We start from the raw sequence: 24349 nt of genomic DNA, 5'->3' as shown, positions 1-24349 counted from the left end.
AGTTGTGTGCTTTAGTGTGCTCCTACTTGTGGTGTAACATGCCTGGCAGCACTGTCTTAATTTAAATGTGCTTAAAACGTTTTGGGGGGTTAAAACTATTCAGAAAAATTTATTTAAATATCTCATATATGTAAGTTCATTCATCCAAGGATCGCAGGAGTGCTGGAGCCTATCCCAGCTGTCAACGGGCAGGAGGCGGGGTACACCCTGAACTGGTTGCCAGCTAATCACAGGGCACATAGAGACAAAAAAAAACAGTCGCACTCACAATCACACCTAGGGGCAATTTAGAGTGTCCGATTAATGTTGCATGTTTTTGGGATGTGGGAGGAAACCGGGGTCCCCGGAGAAAACCCACGCAGGCAGGGGCAGAACATGCAAACTCCACACAGGCAGTCCTGAGAACTGTGAGAGCAACGCTCGAAGTAACCCGTTGCGCCGCCACCCTGCACACACACACACACACACATATACATATATAATGTTTCCAATCAATTCAGCCTTTGTTAAGCACTTTAAAATCAGGAAGAGTGCACCAAAGTGCTGCACAAAGCAAATACATAACACCATAAACTCAGAGATTGAAATAAAATGGGCAATAAAATCAGCAGGAGTAAAAGGAAGTGAGAATAAATAATGATAAATCAGTAAATGTCTCACTGAGTGGTAAAGGCCAATATGAAAAGTGATGTATTTTAAGCCTGTCCAATGTGCTGAGGCAGTCTGTGCCGTAGTTTTGTAGCGATCCAAAAGGCCAGGTCCCCTCTCAGCTTCAGACGGGATTTAGGCACAGGAGCAGCTGGCCAGCTGACCGGAGAGAATGAGCGGGCCTGAAAGCGTGAACTCAAGAGAGGTCGGGCAAGGCAAGAGCATTAAAAGCAAATAAAGCCCGGGATAGACCTTCGGCACTCCAATGAATCTTGTGAGGATAAGCGGTGTGGAAAATGGATGGATAAAAAAATGTTGAAATGAATTCTGAAGTGCAGCGAGTAGGCCAAGGTAGGGGAAATGTGCTGAAATTTACACGTGCTGGTTAAAAGACGTGCTGCGGCGTTCTGTACCATCTGCAGACGACTTATAGCCGGCCCGGTGACACCCAGGTAGACTCCATTACAGTAGTCCAGCCACGTGGTGACAAAGGCATGGAGCACAGTTTCAAAATGATGCTTCAAGGGAATTCAAGTTTACAGCCGTCCCAAGTGGTAAAATCTCCTCTGATCTTTCTGTCAAATTTCAAATCACCATCCAACGTGACACCCAGATTAGAGACGATTGTCTCAGAGGGCCCGAGGAGTTCAGGTCCATCGTGACGTTCACCGCCTCCATCTTACTGTCATTGCAAATTCAAATGTTCAGAGCCAGCCAAGCTTTTATAGCCAGACAGTCCAACAATGTAGTGAGAGAATATCCATTTTCCTCTGCATAAAAGCAAATTCCATGTTTCCTGATTCAGGAGGCAAAACAGCGGAACCAAATAAAGGGAAAAGTAAAGGGAACCTAGACCTGATCCCTGTGGGACGCTTTACGTGTGAAACAGTCACCAAGGCTGACACAGGCTAACCAGTCTGTCTCCCAAGTACGACACCGCTCCAACTCTTTGCCCCTAATGCTCACCCACTTCTCCAGGCGGGAGAAAAACATCAACTGGGAATAAAGTAACTTCACCAGGATATTTGCAAAAAAAAAAAAAAAAAAAAAAAAGAAATTTTGAATGGCCTTGAAATGAACAAGGCCTGCAGGATCAACTCTGGGTTTTTTGATCAAAGGGCAAACAAAGGACTGTTTAAACTCCTGAAGAAAGACAGATTTGACAAGAACCAGAACATAACAATTGGTCCTACAACGGGGGCTTCAAGTGGCCCACAATCCCCCGTAACGACTCAAGACTCACAGACTCAAACTGGTTAAAAGCAGCAGGGCAGGTGACAGCGATTAAAGGGACGTAAGAGGATGTTGGGACAAGAGCCCTTGCAGAAACCGGATTATTTACACACACAACAAAAAAGGTTAAGGAACGCTTCCAAAAAAGAGAGCGGAAGGGCTCCATATTGAGAGGCTGCCGGACATTCAGGACAGAAAAAGGACACAAAGTGAAAGAATGATGTCAGAGTGATGTTTTGCTTTGGTTTCCTTCACAATTGTCTGATGACACCCTCACCAATCAGAAGGACACCCGGTCAAGTTCCGTTCATCCCTCAGAACTGCAGGTCTGGCAGCCAGGTTTACTCTTGGAGCGGGTTCCGTGAAACCCTGACTTTTTCTCTCCTCTTTCTTTGACACAGATCTTGAAAGCGGTCGCATCCGTGGACCGTGCCGAAACCATACCTGGCTCACCTGCCAAAGATAAAATGCTTTCCCGCTCATTAATTCATTCATAGCGCTTCATAGCGCTGATTATAACAACACGTGACTGTTAAAAGTGTCTTGTTGTTCTTCTCGAGTGTGTTACTGTAACATAACGTGGAGACAATATCATAACACTACAATTATTGCCATGTTTAAGGTTTAATTTTGACCACGCTGATTGGAAACGTTGAAGCGGGTCTTAAGAGGACTCGTGTTGTCAGTATAGAAGCCGCCCAGTGTGTGACTTGGCCAGGGCGCCCCCTGTTGGCAACAGACGGCAGCGCGCACCCGCCCCGCCCCTCCCCAAGACAAAAAGGTTGTTTTTGCTCTTCAGTTTCCAAGAGTTTGAGATGAAGCGTGGATTTGAATCCTGTCTCCGCCCCCGGTTTCAGATCTTGGTGCGTTCAGTCATGTATTTCATCGCAGATTTGACCTCGACCACCAGAAGGTGGCGCAGTTGCCTATTAAAATAGCTGCTCTGCCACTGATCAGAACTTAACTTACATTTTGAGTCATTCCCAACGGGAAATGGCTTTTGTTTGACGATTGTGATTATTAGTCATCACTATATCGTTGTTTGATTTGGGGTTTTTTTTTCTACTGTCATCATAATAATGATATATTAAAACATTTAAGTGACTCCACTTACTGACTTGAAAAGATTTGGATTGTTTGTTTTTACAATTTCTCTTTTACGAAGCTTCTGAAAAATCCCTTAAATATGTGTCCGCTCTCTATTTTATGACAGATGACCTAAATACATTTATGAAATACTGTTCTGAAACAATAAAGTTACTTTAATCTATTCATGTAGCTGAACAGGCATTTAGTTTATAGTTGCGTCTCCATAAATTATTATGGAAAACGTAATTTATATCAAGGGTTCAATTCCAACTATGAAACATATATTACATTCTTTGCACAAAGTGAAATATTTCATGATTTTAATATCATTTTGATAATTGTAGCTTACAGCTGACTAAAACCCCAAATTCAACATCAAGACATTTGTTATTAATATAAAAAAAATTCCAATGATGTTCACTAATAAAAATGAGGTGCAAATTAGCATTCAAGGAGACACTGGAGTTACAGTCTCGGGAGGTTCCGCCCAGCCTTCAGGTGTGAAATAAACAACTGAGTCAGTCTTCATGACCTGCCTATTTATGGAAAGGTCTGCGCTATGCTTACGTATCCCGCTATTTCAAATTAATGGCCAAAAGAATTATTAATATTATTATGAAATATCCATCCATTTCATTAGCCGCTTATCCTCACAAGGGTCGCGGGGAGTACCGGAGCCTATCCCAGGTGTCAACGGGCAGGAGGCGGGGTACGCCCTGAACTGGTTGCCAGCCAATCGCAGGGCACGTGGAGACAGACAACACTCACACTCTCACAATTTAGAGTGTCCAATTAATGTTGCATGTTTTTGGGATGTGGGAAGAAACCGGAGCGCCCGGAGAAAACCCACGCAGGCACGGGTAGAACACGCAAACTCCACACAGGCAGAGCCGGGATTGAACCCGGGACCTCCGAACTGTGAGGCCAATGCTTTACCAGCTGATCCCTATTATTAATTATTCATTAATAATCAATATAACACATTGAGTTTCTCGCCTGATTAAATAGCAGTGCTGTTGGACGATAAAATTCTCGAGCAAAAGAAACACTGACAAACCAAAAGGTAAGTAGAGAGAGATGCAGTTTTAGCACAGATTAATGCTCGCTAGAACATTAGCTTCTGATCATGTTGACGTAATGTTTGGCTAAATTTTCTACACTGGGGAGGGGATACAGTACTTGAGATAGTTAGTTCCATTACTTTTTTTTTAATTAATTGTTCGCTATCTGCTGAATGGCTGCTGGAGTGAGTTGATTTGAGCTCTCTGCTGCCATACAGCACTTGTATCTCAAATATTTGCACTACAAATGTGCAAAATATATAAATGATGGGGTGAGTGAAAGCGGTCTTATCAATTATTTCTTTTAATACATACAATTCAATCATTTGCATGACAAGGATTACAGTAGTCGCTCTATTTAGGGAGGAACTTAAGTTTCATAATTCTGAACCAACAAAAAATATACAGAGTAAAATGAAACATGTCGAGATAACTATGTTAACATACAAGCTCACAAAGCTTTCAAGTGAATGCGTTTAATAATTTAGTTGCCTGCAACTTGTCACTGTAAGAAATTGAATGAATCCCAAGGTAGCACGTCCTTAGAAAAGTGTTCCATATTTATTGCAAAATATTTTTGTACAGAAACTGAGAAAACAAGAGGATTAAGAGAGAGTAAGGCCAACATCAGAAATCTGAAAGCTGAACTTTACTTCAACTAAAATTAACATTTGCTGCTGAAGGATTCTTTTTTCAAACCTCAACTGGTGGCTGCTTATTATCGCAGCTATGCCCCCATCAAGGGGAGATTAAAAAAAAGAAAAAAATATCACCATTTCTTTTCTTTCTTAACATTATTGCATTTGCCTGCCATGCCTTCAATGAGCTCTCAGAATTTAAATTAATATATTTAAAATAAAATTAAAAAAAAAAAGCTTCCTCTCAAGCGATAACTCATATACATGTTTTGGAAAACACTCCAAACAATATGGGACTCAATAGTATCTGGAAGCGAGTATGGAATCACTCCGCACCGTGAGGTTATTGTGCACGCCTGTATATCCGCGTGCTCGTAATACACCTTGATGTACTTCAACATAACATGAGGGGCAAAGTTTGAATTTTGAAGTCTTGTCGCCACAGCTTTCAAACCTCAATTTGTGTCCAATGCCCGTGCACGTTTTATGCGACTTAGCACACTGACATTGTTCAAAGTACACCTTGATGCTTGACCCACCTCAATCCCTGTGGCATTTTCCCTCTCTCTCTCTCTCACTTACTCAACTTTTCTTCCATATACATAAAAAAGGTAGTGACAAAGTCATCCCTACCTTGACATTCAAAATGTACAAATTTCAAAATTGTCTCTCCCAAAATGGGGAATTAAAAAGCCAAACAAATATTTAAAAATAAAAACAGAAGGGGAGGAGGGGGAGAGGAGAGAAAAAAAAAAAAAAAAAAAAAATCAACCTTCTCATCTCTGGAAGTTAGTTACAGAAAAACAAAAGTAAGTGCTTAAAAATGTACTTGTTTTTCTCATACACAGAAGCCCTTCAAGGAACACCAAGACAGCAGAAAGACGCTGGAGACTACAATCCAGAGGGCGAACGGAGGAAATGGGCTTTTCTCGTGAAACGACTCCGGCGGGAATGTAGACAATGTAACAACCTCAGTCATGTTTTGGCCCTTCTATATTCAAAGATAAACAGCCTCCTGCTAGCTGGCGATACACACACAGTAAAACACAGTGGAAGCTCCTTAATGGGAGCTAAATACGCAAACAGTGTGGAAGGATGCTGATCAAGAGTTTCTTTTTTTTTTTTTTTTCCCCCCTCTCTCTTTTTCTTCCTTTACAAGATGAACAGGTCCACCAGTTTTCTTGCAGAAACATTCATCTGACTATTAACGATAACATTTTTTCAGGTCATTGCCACTCTGAGGCAGCTACCGACAAAAACACAATGTGACGCGACAACGTTGAACCTTTTGTGGATATCACAAGTGCTTTTTGAACGTTTTGATACCCTGAGTAAGAGGACGTAGGCTTGGGGATTATTTCAGTAGAATCAAAAACTTTTTTTTTTTTGCCCCTCCAAACAAACACCTTAGGACATTACAAAGTAATACCACCTTTCACACATAAATAAAAATCTGCACTTTACAAAGAAATAAAAACCACAACAATGACAAACCAACCATTAGTGTTACAATATGCATATACTCATGCATACACTGTATATTGTGTATTTCCCCCCCCCCTTGCATACAGGCAAGTGGTTGGGGACTAAATAGCGCGCCCGCCGCAGAAACCAATACTGATTACTATTCCCAGATCTAAATGAGAGCAAACGTAAATCACATGACTGGCTGTGCAGGGATGGGGGGGGCGGGGGCCTTTCTGTGCAGCCGTGTAAACAGAAATGAGGCCGAGCCAGTCAGAGGATGAAGGGTAGCAGACCTCCACATAAAAGCAGCAATGTTCAGACAATATATATATATATATTTTTTTTTTTTTTTTCGCCCCGTCCACAGTGCCAAATAAGAAGTCAATGTGCCTCTGCAGCTAGGTAGACGATATGACGGAGGGGGACGGGGGCTGCTCCACCGCTCTCCGTCTCCTTGCTCAGACAAACAAGGGGATGCGTTCGCGAATGATCTGCCGGCAGATGGGGCAGGCCTTGAGCGCGGCACTGCAGTCGATGCACGAAGCGTGTCCGCACTGAAAGACGAGTTTGATGTGGTTGTCGATGCAGATGGGGCAGGTGATGCGCTCCTCCATCTGCCGGTAGCGAGACTGGAGCTGCTTCAGCAGGTTGTGCTGCTCGGCGTTCTCGCTACGGGGGCTGCACTCCACCTCCGTCTGGTCTGAGGAGAGAGGAGCAAGTTTATTGTAAATTTCACACACCACAGAGAACAACATTAAGAAGACTGACACATCTTAATGAATCTTTTTTTTTTTTTTTAAAGTATACAAAACAAGTGGTGTGGGCGTGTCTGCTGAATAAGATGAAACCACATCTGCTCAGCTGTCAATCAAATAGCTCTAGACTGCCATCCCTCCTAGCCAATGAGATGCCAGGAAGATGGTACGGCGATAGCGCCACACAAACCAAAATACAGGATTGTTTACGTCTGGTGGACTTTGGGGAATCCCGCGCCTATTTTTCCCCCTTTCGTGTCCTGAATTTCCTTCATAACTAGAGACAATATTTTTCCAAGGAGGCATTTTGTAATCTGAATTTTTCGTTACTCGGGACCTTCGTAAGCACAGGTACCAATGTACAGTTGAAATCGGAATTTTACTTGCACGGTTTAAGAACACAAACTTTTTTCCCCCCTTCAGTCTGACAACAAATGATACTAAACATTAAAAAAAAAAAAAACATTTGCTAAATGTCATAATAAAGTGGTTTTTTTTTTGCCCCTTTTCAGACAATTACTTCAGAGTGAGACGTTTACATACATTTCATTGCTATTTGGTACCGTTGCCTTTAAACAGTATGTCATGGTTGGGTCAAACATTCTGAAAGTCCTTGCAGGGAGGAACTCTGGCCCGCCTGACCGAACTGGTGTAACGGAGCCAAGTTTGTAGACCTGCTCACTCGCATCTGCCTTTTCAGTTCTGCCCATAAAACTTCAATTGGACTGAGATTCGTGCTTTTCGATGGCCAATTCAAAACACTTGACTTTGCTGTCCCGAAGCTACTCTGCAAACAGTTTGCCCACAGGCTATGCTTCATTTGGAAGACCCGTTTGTGCCACAGCTTTAACCTGATGGTTGATGTCTCAAGATTTTTCCCCAGTATTTCCATATCTTGGTGTCACGGTCAATGACTGGCAAGCACATCTCTCTCAGTTCTTGGATCATGGGTTCAAATCCAGACTCCAGTCTTCCTATGTGAAGTTTGCATGTATGACGCATGCGTGCGTGGGTTTTTTTCCAGGTAGTCCGGAATTTTCTCCCATTCCACGTGTGTGTTTGTAATGTGAGGAACACAGGAACATCCAGCGAGGAGCGAACGTTTTAAACAGCTCCTTCCCTTCCTAATTATCGGGCTAGCAAACAGAGTAAACTGTTAACTTTTCCTTAAATGTGTGTGTTTACCTACGCGTGCATCTACGTGAAGTAGACCGTAAAGTATTGGACTGAGCCAACGCCGTTCTGCCTGCAGGTTGCGCTGGGTGTCACCACAGCAATAAAACAAGTACTTCAAGCCATACTTTGTCACCGTGGAGACAGATTTACTATACTTTGTGAGTCCTTGATGGTTTTTGTGGCTCAGATGTGGGACACTCATCAAAGAAGATCCCAGTGTATGGGTGATAAATTAAGTATAATTTGAATATTGTCTTTGTAAAGGCAGAATGTTTTATATGGAGTCTTGTATTGCACGCGTACCTAACAAAGCAGTTAATAGCATTTATTACGGACTTCGATGAGCTTCAAAACAAGTGCCTGCACAGAAGAGGGAGGGGTTTTGGCTTACCTTGCCGGATTTTCTTCGTGATTGTGACTTTGCATTTAATGCATTTCTTCATTCGATGGGCACACTCTGTTAAAGCAAGGAGCACAATGAGAAAATACATGCACCAAATGTAAAACAAGTACGCAGTAATTTGACCTCAAGGTAGCTTCAAAATCAAGTTAATTGCTAGACTCGGTCATAGTAAGCAGAATAGAATTGCTACACACTTAAATTATGTTTATTTCAAGACGTGACATAACAAGGACGGGTTAAGTCAGTGCACATGCATGGGCTCTTTGGTGTATTGTAATAATGAGAAGCATAATTTAGCATATATAATGCACCCTCAAAGTTGTCTTGAAAATTCTGGAAAAGCCTTCAAACTTTGTGTCATGGCTCTCCACACCATTTTTTTTTTTCGTATCCCAGGAATATGATCTTTTCTGACTTAGTCATCCTCTGGTTTAAACAAGCAGGAACTAATTCTACTTCCCCAGCCGTTCCTATACCAAACACAAATAATGAGAGAAATGGTCAACTCACCTTCACAGGCCACCCTGTGCTGGCAGGGGCAAAAGAGAACAAGCAGAGCCAGCTCAGAGCAGATGAGGCATTCACTGGGCCCGGGTGGTGCAGGAAGAACCACATTGGTCATGGTGTTGGGTGTAGTGTGAACACGACGCAGGTTAGCAGCGCTCGGGCCCTGCTGCCCCGATATTATAGCTTGCAGGCGTTGTAATCTGAGGGATGACAAAACAAACAATTTATGCTGCCAACAGGTTTTCGCTTATTGTGTAATTTTACAGACAAACACCTGTGCCTCTCTGAGAAGTTTTTGATGATCAGCTGCATGTTGGTGTCTGTCACCAGGTCCAGAGGGCTCTTTCCCTTGTGATTGGCATAGGTAATATTAGCCCCCTCCTGCGCAAGGAAGCAGGCGATCGCCACGCCAACACTGAGCTCAGTATTCCCGAGAAGGCCCGAAGCGTTGAGCTGTGGGAACACGCCATCAAGGGAAGAGTGTGTGTGGGAACAGAAAGGAACAGACAAGACGCCATTGTGAGAAAATGGTGGATGACGGTCAACTTTACAGGTTTCTTGACCACACAGACTAACGTGAAAATAGAAGTGCACAGTGTCATGTGTATGTGTTTTTTTTTTTTTTTTTTTTTTTTTGGGGGGGGGGGGGGTGCACATGATGTGCAACAGTGCTGCAGTGTTTGTGGTCTTGCGGGAAGGAAAGGGCTTCCGACATTGTTTCACTTGACATATACACGAACTCGTGGAAGGAAGGAAGAGTTTAGAATTGGAGGTTGTCATAATTATGGGCATGCTGTTAAAGCATCTATTCATCCATCCAAAAATGAGACTAAAAAAAAAAAATCCAGAAAAATCAAAGATTAGAAAATTAAGGTGGAAAATGAGTGAATGAGTGAATTTGCCCTTTGCTGGTAATGACAAGGTCAAATGTTTTCTGTAAGTCTACACAAAGTTTTCACACGCAGGCATTGGTATTTTGGCTCAGATCTACTCGAGAGCAGAGATGTTTGGGAATGTCGCTGGGCAACACACACTTTCAACTTCTCCCAAGAATTTCTATGGGGTTGAGATTTGGAGACTGGCTAGCCCACTCCAAGGATCTTGAAATGCTTCTTATGAAGCCACTCCTTTGTTGCCCGGTCGGTGTGTTTGGGATCATCGTCATGCTGAAAGACCCAGCTATGTTTTAAATTCAAGGACGTTGCTGATAGAAGGAGGTTTTCATTCAAAATCTCACGGTACACGGGCCCACTCCTTCTTTCCTTTACACAGATCTGTTGTCCTGGTCCCTTTGCAGAACAGCAGCCCCAAAGTGTAATGTGTCCACCCCGACGCTTCACAGTAGGGATGGTGTTCTTTGGATGCAACTCAGCATTTTTTGTCTTCAAAACACGACAAGTTGAGTTTTTACCAATAAGTTCCATTTTGGTTTGATCAGACGATATGACATTCTCCAAATCCTCTTCTGAATCAACCCAATGCTCTCCAGCAAACTCTGTTACTTTGGTCGCAGTTCTCTGGGTGGCTCCATGTGGTTCTGGGATTTTTGCTCACTGTTCCTGCCATCATCTTGAACCCACAGGATGAGATTTTGCATGTAGCCCGAGATCAAGAGTGATTATCAGTGGTCTTGTATGACATCCATTGTGAATAATGGCTCCAACAGTTGATATCTGCAGTATTTGCATTGACTTGCATTTGCATTGCTGTTGATTCCTACTGGCTACTCATGTTGAAAACCGGATGCATCATTTGCACAATTAAATTCAAACTGCTCTACTCTGGTTGAGGACTGCATCATTTGCACAACTGCTATTATATCAGTATCACCATACTAATGGTAGACTTACATTACTCAATGACTCTCCACACGTGTCGTTTGTGTCCAAAATGACTTTTTTTGTTATGCTAAAGTGGCTCCAAATGCCAGAGACAAAATTAATTTTAAAATTAATAACATACTTAGCCATTGAGGCCGATTCTGGATTGAATGGGTGATGCGATAAATAGATTAAAATAAAAATGGAATCTATCACTTAATGATTATGATCAACACATGAGTAAATTGTACAACTGAACAGCATGCAGAATTTTTTTTTTTTTTTAATCCAATTAAATAATGTACTCCAGTAACTGTCCCACGTAAATGTACTTGACACCCATCCTTCCATTTTCCAATCTGCTCATCCTCACATGGTGGTGGAAGTGAATTTCAAGAGGTTTGCAGCATTGAAGTCATGCCCATAAATTCACATTTACTAATTAATGGTAGAGTAATTTCTTTGTATTTGTTTTCAGAAATGGTTTTCTCATTTTCAGATTTTTTTGACCAAAGATTTTCATTTTGGTGCCTCATTAATACTGGTGTGTTCTCCAGTCAGCATACAGATATCCCCCCCCCCCCCCACACACACACACACCTACACTACTACATCTTATTTTCTGAATGAGGTTTTGAATGGGTTGGATAGGGGGGATGAGTTCTACTTAATTCAAAATGGATGTATTTTTTTCTAAATGAAAGAAAATTGATAGTTGTATTTACAGTTAAATCAATTAAAAGGCCATGATTCTGTATTTTTTGCATTAATGTCTGCTTTTGCCAAAACAAAATGCTTCTATTTATGTTCACATGTGATGTGACTTTCCATTGAATTACTCTCAATCTTTTGGAAATTGCCCATCTTAACTTCCTGTGGAAATTTACTGTAAATTTCCCACTCCTTTGCAATCAAAATCAGGAAGTATTAAAAATTGCTTATTTGACAAAGCATCTACCAGGTCAATAAGATTTCCCCTTCATTACACTCCCTCATCATTTACCCTGCAATAGAGAGACATGGAGGCACAGCCCTCGCCGCTTTCCTCTGTGCCACTGCTACTACTGCTGCTGGTGCTTCCCACAGCGGGGCCCAGCATCAGGTTAGCCAGCTGTGGTCGCAGCAGAGCCACATGCATGGCGGTGTCCCCATCCTCATCCTCCATGTTCAGGTCTGCACCTTCGACCACAAGAAGTTGGACCAGATCGGTGTGGCCCTGCGTCACCGCCAGCTGCAGAGGCGTCTGGTTGCGGTTGTTGCGGATGTTCATGTCGCAGCGTCCCTGTGAGAAAACTCTTATTAAGGTAGAGCTAACATGGAATTAAAACGTAAATGTTCTTAAATTATGTTACACACACCTCCTTAATGAGGATCTCAGCAACATCATGGTGGTTATTGAGGGAGGCCAGATGCAGGGCGGAAAATCCGTCCTCCTTCTTAGCGTCCACCAGCTGTCGTGCTTGCCCGAGAATCTTCTCAGTGGCCCTGTCACAACACTGAATTAGCCCCACAAAGTACTAAACTAATTTTGACTGCTTGACAATTGGCAATGCAACACTAAAACATTGTTATGGCCAATCCAATTAACACTAGATTACCGTGATATCTTGTGTTAATGCGCAGCCCCAAAATTGACCTCAACATTCTGGAAAAATCCCTCTACCCATGTACAATGCATTTTTACAAAGCATCTATATGATCAAAACATGATGTATTATCTGTATTTTGTTAGTTTTTATTCAGAAGTCAAGCAGTTTTATTTGGACACATTATATTGTTATTTACATGCTCTTGACATTCACAGCCCTAGTATTATTCAGTAAATGAGAAAACACACATTTGTGTTATGTTTAATTATCCAGGCAGAATTTGTAAGATGGATACAGTTCTTTAGAGAAAACATGAAGGCCCAGGTGAAACAATTTGAATGGGATTCAAATTCAACTATCAAGCAAGCTTTTCAGAAAAGCACTCTTATTACATAAGACAACCAAGAAGGAATTAATTCAGGATTTTAAGGTTGTTCAGTTATTAATTGTATTTAAAAACAAAAAAAAACTTTCACAAATCCTGCCAGGGTATGTAAACTAGAATACAACTGTATATATTATGGAGTCACACATTCCGCCGTTTTGTATTGAAATGTAAGTGGCAGTGGTTTATTACAATGAAAGTGTACATTTTTTTTTCATAGCCTATTGATGGCAACTTGCATTTGTAAACTGTTAAAGGATTTTGTCATTTTCCCCTATACCCATGTATAATGTGCAATATTGGCTTTTCACCATTTTTGGAGGAAAAACAACTGCATATTATACATGAGAAATGACGGTACACAGAGATGGTGCATCTTTAACTCTGGAATACGTCAGACACCACATGGTATAAGCGTGTCAAAGTTGAAAGGTAATACAAACCCGATTTCAATGAACTTGGGACATTGTGTTAAATAAAAACAGAATACAATGATTTTCAAATCATGTTCAATCTATATACAACTGAATGCACTAGAAAGACAAAATATTTAATGTTCAAACTGATAAAACATTGTTTTTAGCAACCAATCATTAACTTGGACTTTTATGGCTGCAACACATTCCAAAAAAGATAGGACAGGTGCAAAAAAGAGTGAGAAAGTTGAGGAAAGCTCATCAAACAACTGTTTGGAACATCCCACAGGTGAACAGGCTAACTGGGAACAGGTGTGTGCCATGATTGGGTATAAAAGGAGCTTCCCTGAATTGCTCGGTCATTCACAAGGAAGCACGGTGCGAGGTTTACCTCTTTGTGAAGGCTCCGTCACACCATGGCATTCTGGCCAACGTCCTCTGAACATTTCAATCGTTCTATTTTTCAGCATTCTCAAACGCGGATGACACATATGGCGTGTGATTAACATGTGCCTGACGCACGAAAAGCGTGTAACAGCGACCAAATAAGATACCCCTAAAAACCATTAGCGTGTGCAAATGCGTCATTGGGACGCGACGAGCGATTTGTCAACATAAGACGAGCGTGTTGAGCTGGTAACTAATGGGTGAATAACAACAGAAAAGCGTTTTGCTGGCGTGTAATTTTTACAGTGGAACCGGCACTCAAACGTTGGAAAGTTCATAGTCACTTCAGTTGTTGTCGTGAGTTAGAACAGTGAGCATCATGCCGCCGAGAAGAAAAAAAGTTAGGGCGCGGACTTCAGCAACTAGCGCTGCTAGTAAGAAAGCTAGGCCTCTTTCATCACGAGCAATGTGTTTGGAGGAAAAACAACAGCAGGAGGAAGAGCACGTCCGCGAAGTCACGCACCATGTGACACCCCCTGGGGACCCTAAACACCTTGCAAACCCCAGTGAGGACAGGCCGACAAAGAGACAAAAGAAGCAGAGAAAGGATTGCAGGATCCTGGACCAGGCTGTTGAGGATAGTCTGGTGGAGTTTTTCCGCGAAGAAAACGAACTGCTGCTTTCTGCATCTTCCATCGTAGGTGCTCTCTACTGTAGCTTAATATTAAATGGACCTTGCTTACAAAGCATCGGTTCATATACCCACATGCATGGAAGTTCGGGAAACGCTCGAATGACGCTCAATGGACGCCAAACGACGTTCGTTTCACTTTAGTTACATGCTGTGTCCGCTAGGGGATTGTTCAGTGGTCGTTGACAGGTCGCCAGTGAGTCGTTCACTGCAAAGCAAACAACCAAGTAAAGCTAGAGTTACGTCTGACTAACGATAGCCAATCACATGCAACGCTCGGCAAACCTTAGTAAAACGTTCCACGGACGTTCTTGAACATTCTGCAGCGTTTAAAATTAAACGTTGATGAACGCTGGTCTCTGTGAGAACTTTTGTGCATGTTCCAAACTTTTTTTTTCCCGGACCGGCGTTCTCCGCCAATTCCCAGCGATCATTGACGTTCACTAGCGTTCAAACAACGCTCTTCTGGAGCTATCCCGGCGACCATGGGCGACTAACAACGTTTCCTCAAACGCTATAGAACGCTGACCAGAACGTCATGGTGTGACGGGGCCATGAACAAGTACTGTACGTGCAAACATACTCAAAACAGTGTAAGGGCAATCTTCCTCAACGTACAACTGCAAGGAATTTACAGATTTCATTCACTACAGTCCATAATACCAGCAATAGATTCAGGAAATCCGGAGAAATCACTGCATGTAAGCAGCAAGGCAGAAAAGCAACTTTGAATAGCTGTGACCTTCGATCCATCAGGAAGCACTGCATCAAAAACCAACAACACTGTGTAAAAGGATGTCATCACATGGGCTCAAGAAGACTTCTGAAAACCAATGTCAGTAAATACAGTTCACTGCCACATCCGCAAGTCCAACTTAAAACGCTATTACAAAAGCAAAAGCCATTTATTAACAACACCCTGTGCCTGAGTCATCTAAGATGGACTGATAAAGTGGAAAAGTGTTCTGTGGTCCGATGACTCCACATTCCAAATTCTGTCCTCCAGGTAAAAGAGGAAAAGAACCATCCTGACTGTTATGGACGCAAAGGTCAACAGCCAGCGATGGTATGTGGCTGTGTTAGTGCCAATGCAATGGGCAATGTACACATGTGTGAAGGCACCGTTAATGCTGAAAGGTACATAAATGTTTTGGAGTAACATATGTTGCCATCCAAGCAACTTCTTTTTGATGGTCACCCTGCTTATCTCAGCGAGACAATGCCAAACCTAATTCTGCACGTGTTACAACGGTTGTGACTTTGTAGTAAGAGTGTGGGTACTAGATTAGCTGGCCTGCAGTCCAGACCTGTTTCCCCATTGAAAATGTGTCACGCACTGTGAAGTGTAAAGTATGACATGTTGAACAGCTGAAGCTGTACATCAAGGAAGTGAAAGGAAGGAATTCCACCTACAATGCTGGAACAATTACTCTCCTTATTTCCCAAATGTTTACTGAATGTTGTTAAAAGAAAAATCTGATGTACCTGTGGTAAACACGACCTTGTCTGAGCTTTTTTGGAATATGTTCGAGCCATAAATTTTTAAAATGAATGATTATTTGCAAAAAACAGTTTATCGGTTTGAACATTAAATATTTTGTGTTTGTAGTGTATGCATATGACTAAATATTGAACATGATTTGCAATTCATTGTATTTTGCTTTCATTCATGTTCAACACAAAGTCCCAATTTAATTGGACTTGGGTTTATATGAGCCAGAGCACAAGCTGGTAGTGAATAAGTCTACGTAACCATTTTACTTATTTAACACTTTTTTACAGAGAATACTTACAAGGGATATGGTAAAATTTATATAAAGTAAACAGATTAAGAATACTAACATTATACAGGTAAAACGACCCACAATGAATTCATTTATTTAACAAATGGGTAATTACTTTTTCCACACAGTCCTAGCCAATTTGGAATATTTTTTTGTCCTTTAATAAATGAAATTAGCATGAAAAACTGCATTTTAAGTTCACTTGGGTTATATTAGTCTGATATTTCCATTTGTTTGAATGTTTTTTTTACCCCCAGTTCTTTCCAGCAAAGTGTGGAAACTATACAAAAAATAATAATTTGAGAAGGGGGCCAATACTTTTTCATGACACAATATAATATTTAATGGTACATCTGAGACTTTATACTAGATTATTTTTGTCCACTTGTTTGATATACCCTTCATATCAGGAGGATTTGTGCAAAACAAATTTTGGTAGCCTTGGGTAAACAGGAAGGCTCTTAACTGTTGAAAGACTTAAGAGGCTGACCTAGAGAAACAGCATCAAACGGATGAATAAAAATCCCTGTTTAATGTTAATAACAGCACCCTCACTCCACACGTTATGGTATACTTTTCCAGCTTTTAGCCATCAAATTACATAAGACACTCTATATTAAAGTCTCAGATGGAAACCTCAAATTAAGTGGCATCACTTTAGTTAGGAAATATATGGGGATGCTGGTGTTTTTTTGTCTAGTTTTTGTCTTCATGGAAGCTCTTTAAAAAAGGGCCAGGGACAATTTTCCACTGTGTGGTTTTGCTATAATTTAGAAGTAACGTTCAAATGAGGTCATAAAAGCCCCGGAGCACAGGAGCACAAACCCCATCACGATTAGGTGGACTTGGATGACTGTGAAAAATATTAAGTTACAGAAATCACTCAGCTCGTAAGACTTCCTATATTAAAAAACAATTCCCCCGGATGGAAAAATAGTGGCTGTGATGTGGCTGATTCAAAACGATTTTACAACACAATTGAGGTTTTTTTTTTTTTTAATTGCAGTGAAACAAGGCTAATAATAGCTATCCACTGGTTCTGTGCTGACATCAATAGATATGCCATTATGGCAAATATATACATAACTCCCAGTCAAACGTGAAATACTTTCTATTGAGATTGAATGAGAAACGGCATAATGTGTATGTGCACAGAGAGATAAGCTAGACAACTGAAACACAAAAGATGACTGAAGTGGACAAATAAACATGGCATACACAGCGAGGAAGAGAAGGGTGCCATTTTGTACATTGCAACGAGTTCTTTCTCGAATTCTCGTTAATATTTCTTTTCTTCTCAACAAAATGACAGTAATAATGAAGATTTTGTCGTATTGAGTAAAACGGGTACAACAAAGGGTATTTCACAATGTTTAGCAACACTGACAAATTCAGCAACATTGGCGTTAAGAACCTGTCAAAAGGCAGGGCCAAATAAACGCACACAAATAAAATGAATTTCACAACATTATTTGGTCCCCATGGCGGCTTAGCAGTCACACTGAAGCAATTTTTTCCCTGTTTTAAAAAGGTACAATGTGGTAGGGCTGCATGACCTTGGGAAAAATAATGATTGATGAATGTGATTTTCTTTAATCCTGTGATATGTACGCTGCAATGGTAAAAATTACAATACATACCTAACGTGAAAAAACAGCACACATTTCTCATTTTCTCTCTCTAGAAAAGCTTTGCTCTGTACAGCACAAAAATATAGAGAGTGATTTTAAAGAAGCCGACCTGTATCTAAATGCACTGTAGTTTTGAACAAAAGTCGAGCCAGACATTAAGTTAAAATAATTTCTATTATTGCCCAGTAATGCTATAGTCATATGTACATTTGTTCGTAAGCAAAGTTTTTTTTTTTTTACACCTCTTTAACATGTGCATTATCTGAGGCGCTTATCCTCACAAGAGTCGAGGGGAGTGCTGGAGCCTATCCCAGCTGTCAACGGGCAGGAGGCGGGGTACACCATGAACTGGTTGCCAGCCAATTGAAGGGCACATGGAGACAGACAATGGCCGCACTCACAATCACACCTAGGGGCAATTTAGTGTCCAATTAATGTTGCGTGCTCTTAGGATGTGGGAGGAAACAGGAGTGCCCGGAGGAAATCCACGCTGGCACGGGGAGAACATGCAAATTCCACACAGGCGGGGCCGGGATTTGAATCCTGGTCATCAGAACTGAGAAGCTAACGCTTTAACCAGTCGCTCCTCTGTGCCGCTCATATGCATTAGTATTTACATATTTGAGTGTATTTGTTTAGGCAAAACACATAGTTGTGTACACCTGTTCATCTCTTCTATAATGCCATGGCTATCCTGCATTCCTGCCTCCCCCCTGTCTCCCCCCACCCCGCCACCTGTAATCTAACATACATTCATTCGTTTGGCACATTCTGAAAGAGAGCGTAAATGCAGACATGTGATTATTTCCCACATTCCCATTAATAGTTCTCATACAAAAAAGAATATAGCACTTTTGATCTATGCCATGTGCAGTGTTTGATAGGTAATAATTTACCATAACATCAGAGCTAATCCTACTAGCATCTCAAACAGGTCACTTTGCTGGTCATTTATCAATATTCAGTTGATGGACTGCATATCATTACACAAATATTGTGCAGGACCCTGCAATGTGACAAAACCGACACACATGCGTTGCAATGACAATGCTCAACTGTTATATAGTGCGCAGCTCTACCAAGAGGTCCAAAAAGTGGGGTGAATCTGTGATCATAAAATGTGTGCTTTTATATTGAAAGACTTGATTTTGAAAGACGCATTACGTTGATCTTGCCTGAGTGCTGCAGAGTGGATCGGGAAGGTTATCCGTTTGAAGTGTTAAATACACCTTGCAGTCTGTTGAATCCTTAATATGCTTCTGGTAAATGAATTCCTAAGTAATATTTTTTTTTGTATACAAACAGAGTGGATGTTTGAAAACCAGGAAAAAAATAAGACCCCCGCAAAAATTTGCGAAAAACCTAATCATACACAAACTAGAGCACAAAACGAGGTTCCAGAATGCCTGTATGTATATACATATGTAACACACGCATGCTTACACACAAGTGGAAAGGAAGATGACTGACAATCTATAAAAAAAAAACTATATATATATATATGTTTTTTTTTTAATATATGTTTTTTTTTATAGATTGTCAGTCATCTTCCTTTCCACTTGTGTGTAAGCATGTGTGTGTGTGTGTGTGTGTGTGTCTGTGTGTGTTTACACAGACAACTTTATCAATAGAGAGACAGAGGGGGGGAGCACTTGAACAGATTTTCCTATGACAACTTTACTCACAGTTTGCTTCCTTTGAGGGCAGCATGATGCAAGAGGTTGAATCCTCTGTGGTTCTGCTGGGTAAAATCAATGTTTGGCACAACAACCAGGATCTCAATGATATTACGGAAATCTTTGGCTATGGCATCGTGCAGAGGTGTGTCCCCATAAGAATCCTGGGCGGGGGTGGGAGGACGTTAGACCACAGTAAACAGTTTTTCCTAGACAGTAAGGCAAAATGTATAATGCTAAAGTACATTGGACTATTAAAAAATAACCGTCACTGATCGTGAGAAATGTAACGGCGATGCCGCTGTGACTCAAATAACAAAAACAAATTAGTGTAACAACATCTTTGAGACGTTTACGAGAATGTAAAGGGTTCTTCGTTGGCCTTTAAAATAAAACTTGTGATTTGGAATTCTATAAAAATAGTAAAGAAAGAAAACACAACAAACATGAGACCACTATTCCATATTTAGTTGAGGGGCCACACTAGTCAACCAGAAGAAAATGCTGTTAGTGAGTTCTGAGGCAGCCTCAGAAGCAACACTCAATTACAGACTTTAATAGGGCTGAAGTGAAGGATCACAGCCAAATAGTATAAATGTTGGTGAAGTTGTGCAAATGTTTCAAAAGAATCTCATAACATTTATAACTGAGCCACTGGGGGCTATGGGAAGCGCCCCGTAAAAAAGACGGTGCAAAGGAATGATCATGGCATTATGGAAAACCCTCTCACCTGGAGATTGACATCGGCTGAATGTTCGATGAGCACCTGCACAACATCCGTGAAGCCCTTGTTGACGGCAATATGAAGTGCCGTGCACAACGAATTGTTCAGGAGGTTAACGTTTGCTCCCTTGCTCAAGAGCAGCCGTGCAATCTCTGCCTGGTTACTGAATCAAAGAAATCAGAAACACAAAAAGAATCTGCTAAATCCAACCATCCATCAATCCATTCTTAACACCGCTTATCCTGAAGTTGCCGAGCTGACTTTGAGCGAAAAGGCGGACTATACCCTGAACTCGTCAGCAGTTTGTCGCAGGTCACATATAAGACACAGACAACCATTCGCACTCACATTCACAACAGTCACTGAGCGGGAACTGAATCGACGGTACACCACTATACCATCAAGCAAAGACTAAAAGGACTGTGCATATGAATGAAGATGTAAATGTTCACGGTCATAGCCTTTTGGCTTGTATACATCTGTATCACCTTGGCACCTTTGACGAAAACATCAAACAAACAAGTATAAACAAAGTAATAATAAAGTAAGAAAAGTCAAGATGTACGCAACACAAGTACACAAATTATTCTCTCATTCAGTCAGCAGTAAGTTACCATCAGACCCAGTGTACAAAACATAAAAGTGCTTATGATAACATGCTAGTTAAGTGTTGTGATGGACAGGACTGCCCAGGAAGATTCAACACTAAAATCATATCATTTCAAATGCCACCAATTTCACAAAGCATTTTTTAAATATTCTCGTAATCTCCGGTGAGAGTTTAAGAGACACAGTCCATCTGAGCACGTGTTAGTCTGAGTAGAGAATATGGCTGGCCGATTAGGCATCACTTAAAACATGTCTTATCTGAGTGGATTATCACATACACTGAGCTACGATCTAATTTTGACAATCATGACATTTTTATTGATTTTAAAGCAACAAAGGGCATCTGTGTCGTTACCCAAAGGCAGTGTAGTGTAACGCCGTGTCTCCGTCTTCATCCTTGACTTCAATGGCACCGTTGGCCTGAAGCAGAGCCTTCACCACCTCCATGTGGCCTTGGTGTGCAGCGACCTGCAAAGCAGTCTTGCCCTGGTTCTTAATGTCCACCTGCCAGGAGCATAAGCACAGTTGAAGATTCATTGGTGGTAGAATGAATGCAAACAGAGATGCCCTTACTTTGGCTCCTAATAATCTGAGCATGAATGACAACCACATTGTTCGTACACGTGTTATGTAATCCTATTACCAGTAGTGGTCACCAGCAGATAATGTATGATCACTAAACACATACATGACCTTTGCAATACTAAATCAGACTATTTACACACAGACACACACACACGCACAAACATACATACATGCATAGATAGATATACTACTGCATATAAAATCGATAGTATATATACACACACACACATCCATTTTCTTAGCCGCTTATCCTCACAAGGGTCATTGGAGTGCTGAAGCCTATCCCAGCTGTCAACTGGCAGGAGGCAGGGTACATCCTGTAATGGTTGGCAGCCAATCACAGGGCACATGGAGACAAACAACCGCACTCACAATCATACCTAGGGGCAATTTAGAGTGTCCAATTAATGTTACATGTTTTGGGAATGTGGGAGGAAACGGAGTGCCCGGAGAAAACCCCACGCAGGCAGTTGGAGAACATGCAAACTCCACACAAGCATTATTATTATTATTTATTGTAACAATAATATTTGTACATACAATAGTTTCCATTTTACATTCTTTTATAGACCTGGACATCTTTCTTATATTAAATTCCTTACTTTCCATACTTGCGTAGGAACCCTCACTGTACATCAGATCCAGTTGTAGAAACAGTTCACCCATTTTAGAAAATCCCTTGTCGTAAAGCAAAAAGTAAAAGTGCTGCACTGACCTTGTCAGGATACTTCTGCAACAACTCTTTGACTTTATTGACACTGCCGTGTGCTGCCTCAATGACTAGCCGGTTGGGATTATCCTGCTCTGTGGACTGGGACAGCAGTTTCTCCAACACAGAGATGACTGTACCTGAGTCGTGCCAGAGGTAGAAGGAGATGGGAAAGGATGGGAAAAGAGTAGGAAAACAAAGGGGACAGAAGCATTCAGGTATTTTTCAAGTCCACTATTGGAAATATGCTGAGCAATGGTGTATGTAGGCCATTCCAAACGGGGAAAAAAAGGGTGTTTAGAATTGTCAAGTTGAGCTCAATGATAAACTCCAGGAATGAGTCAAAATGCCCCAGCCATGCAACATGACCACATGCGCACGCATACAGCGAATGCAGGCACAAAATATTATGACCAGACAGAATGATCACAGCGATGAGAAAAATCAATTGTAAGTTCAGTGATAACATGCAGCATCTTGATCATGCAACGGAGACAACCATCTTGAGAAATAAACCCCAAACACTATAATTAAGACAATACATTCATATGAATAGAGTACATTAATGCATGAATGCACAGTAGCGATAGAGCAGTTGGGAGGAGAAATTGGAAGGATTAATAGAAAAACGTGGACTGAGAAGATGGCCTAGAAGTTCAAGATGAGCCCCTTGGTCCTGGCAGATGGCTTACTTCCAGATTCGTTGGGGTTTTCAGATGTCATGAGATTGGCGTCTACCTCCACAGGCTGGGCTGAGAGGCACGCTGGGTTGAACGTCCATGTCTGGCCTCCAAATGCCACACGGAGGTCACCATCTGCATATACTTTCAGCACCTTACCAACTTGGCCAAGCACCTAGTGGGGGGGGGGGGGGGTGAGTCATGGAGATAAGTGGGGATTAATATTGCCTTGTCTCATATTTTTCCCCTGAGTTTGAGTGATAATGAATTCAAGTGCAGCATGAGCAGGAGCGTACAGGAGTCATGCTGTCCGTCCATTCTCCATGGCCGGCCTGTAGCCTCTTGACACTATCTATGTCTTCTAATACTCGCACAAGTTCGCTGACCCCAAATGTGTTCACCTAGGAGAAGACAAACAAATTGGAAGCATAATGTTGTAAAACTGTTTGGAACAAAATCTAAATCTTTTACTGGGATGAAAGTGGAACTCAGTACTTTGGTGAGGGCTCCTGGATGAAAAGTCCAGCGGATGTTGTTGCTGTACTGGACTCTGACGTCTCCCCGGTCAGTGATTCTATGAACTGTCCCGATCCGGCAAATATACTGCAAACACAAAGAGGCTGTTTGGCCCAGAGTATCCCTCTGCATGGCTCAAACCTTAATGTTTACTTTAGTAGCGAGGACCTCTAGCGCTTATGCTCTGTCCTTTATTATAACAAACGCCAAGTCCATCTGAGCCTCCGGCATAGTAATATGCCACGATATTTTTTGAATGAGATGGGACAATCTTTCACAGAATATTCTTAGTTCTTGATTCAAACCCAGTGCCATATTGACCAGAATAATGCTGCCCGCAGGAGTGTCTGGGTGGATGTAGTAGAACTTGGTCAGTCTTCTTGCAACTACACAAAGTAACTTTGTTGAGGCCAAGGAGAGTTCAATAAAATAATGATGGGTGTCATCAACAAAATTCCTATTAAAAACAAATGGATTAATTCATTTATATTGATCATCCCTCTTTAGTACAATTTGTTGGTAATGGCTACAGCTACAAATGAGTTGGTAGTAAGTCAAATTAACTTGTGAATGGGGGGAAAAAAATTATAATCATATTGTGGATGGAAAATTTTTACTTATCAAGAAAGGATCCAATGCAGGTGGTACAGTTTTATATATATATATATATATATATATATATATATATATATCTTACACATCCAGTCGTCAATGGGGTTGCAGCAAGTTTAAAGTAATAGCACTCATATCTAAAAGCCCTGACCCTGCTAATTTGCCACCCCACAGCCACACCGCCCTGTGACATGGCACACTTTGCACTTGCACTAAACCGCCACTGCATACTTTATGCCAACAAAAGCTCCAAAGCTGCAATGTCGCATAACTTCCTTTGTTTACGTCTGCCACAATGACTAATTGTGTATGCGCATATGCATAGTTGTACAGTCGCTATCACGGATGCACATAGCCAACACAATAATCTCTGGGGAACGAGGTGTCCCATGGCCATACCCGAGGAGCTGCACAGATGTTCCTGGGAGGCCATGACAAGGGCACAAGTTAAAGCAAAATTCATTCAACACACTGTGTCATATGATTGACAAGAGCAAGCGGCCAGCTAGCAGCTAACGAGCTGCTTCTGAAGAAGATGTTCCACCCAGGCATCTTGGA

At 41.5% G+C, this 24349-nt stretch overlaps 1 protein-coding gene across 3 annotated transcripts in view; it reads right to left on the bottom strand.

The window, feature by feature from the left end:
- Positions 1-4373: 4373 nt before the first annotated feature.
- The window catches only part of mib2 (MIB E3 ubiquitin protein ligase 2), a 43685-nt gene continuing 23709 nt past the window's right edge, over positions 4374-24349 (bottom strand). For all 3 annotated transcript variants that reach the window (XM_061835899.1, XM_061835891.1, XM_061835884.1), the window contains exons 7-19: positions 23159-23266; positions 22960-23064; positions 22676-22838; positions 21990-22123; positions 21045-21193; positions 20087-20243; positions 19366-19520; positions 12156-12282; positions 11801-12079; positions 9252-9430; positions 8981-9177; positions 8459-8524; positions 4374-6836 (exon numbers count right to left, since the gene is read on the bottom strand). In XM_061835899.1, the coding sequence (XP_061691883.1) occupies positions 6595-6836; positions 8459-8524; positions 8981-9177; positions 9252-9430; positions 11801-12079; positions 12156-12282; positions 19366-19520; positions 20087-20243; positions 21045-21193; positions 21990-22123; positions 22676-22838; positions 22960-23064; positions 23159-23266 (2061 nt within the window). In that variant the 3' untranslated portion in view covers positions 4374-6594. The remainder of the gene's footprint in view (positions 6837-8458; positions 8525-8980; positions 9178-9251; positions 9431-11800; positions 12080-12155; positions 12283-19365; positions 19521-20086; positions 20244-21044; positions 21194-21989; positions 22124-22675; positions 22839-22959; positions 23065-23158; positions 23267-24349) is intronic.

Source organism: Syngnathoides biaculeatus, chromosome 2 (genome assembly GCF_019802595.1).
Source record: "Syngnathoides biaculeatus isolate LvHL_M chromosome 2, ASM1980259v1, whole genome shotgun sequence".
NCBI lineage: Eukaryota > Metazoa > Chordata > Actinopteri > Syngnathiformes > Syngnathidae > Syngnathoides > Syngnathoides biaculeatus.
This window is presented reverse-complemented; position numbering and strand designations above follow the sequence as displayed.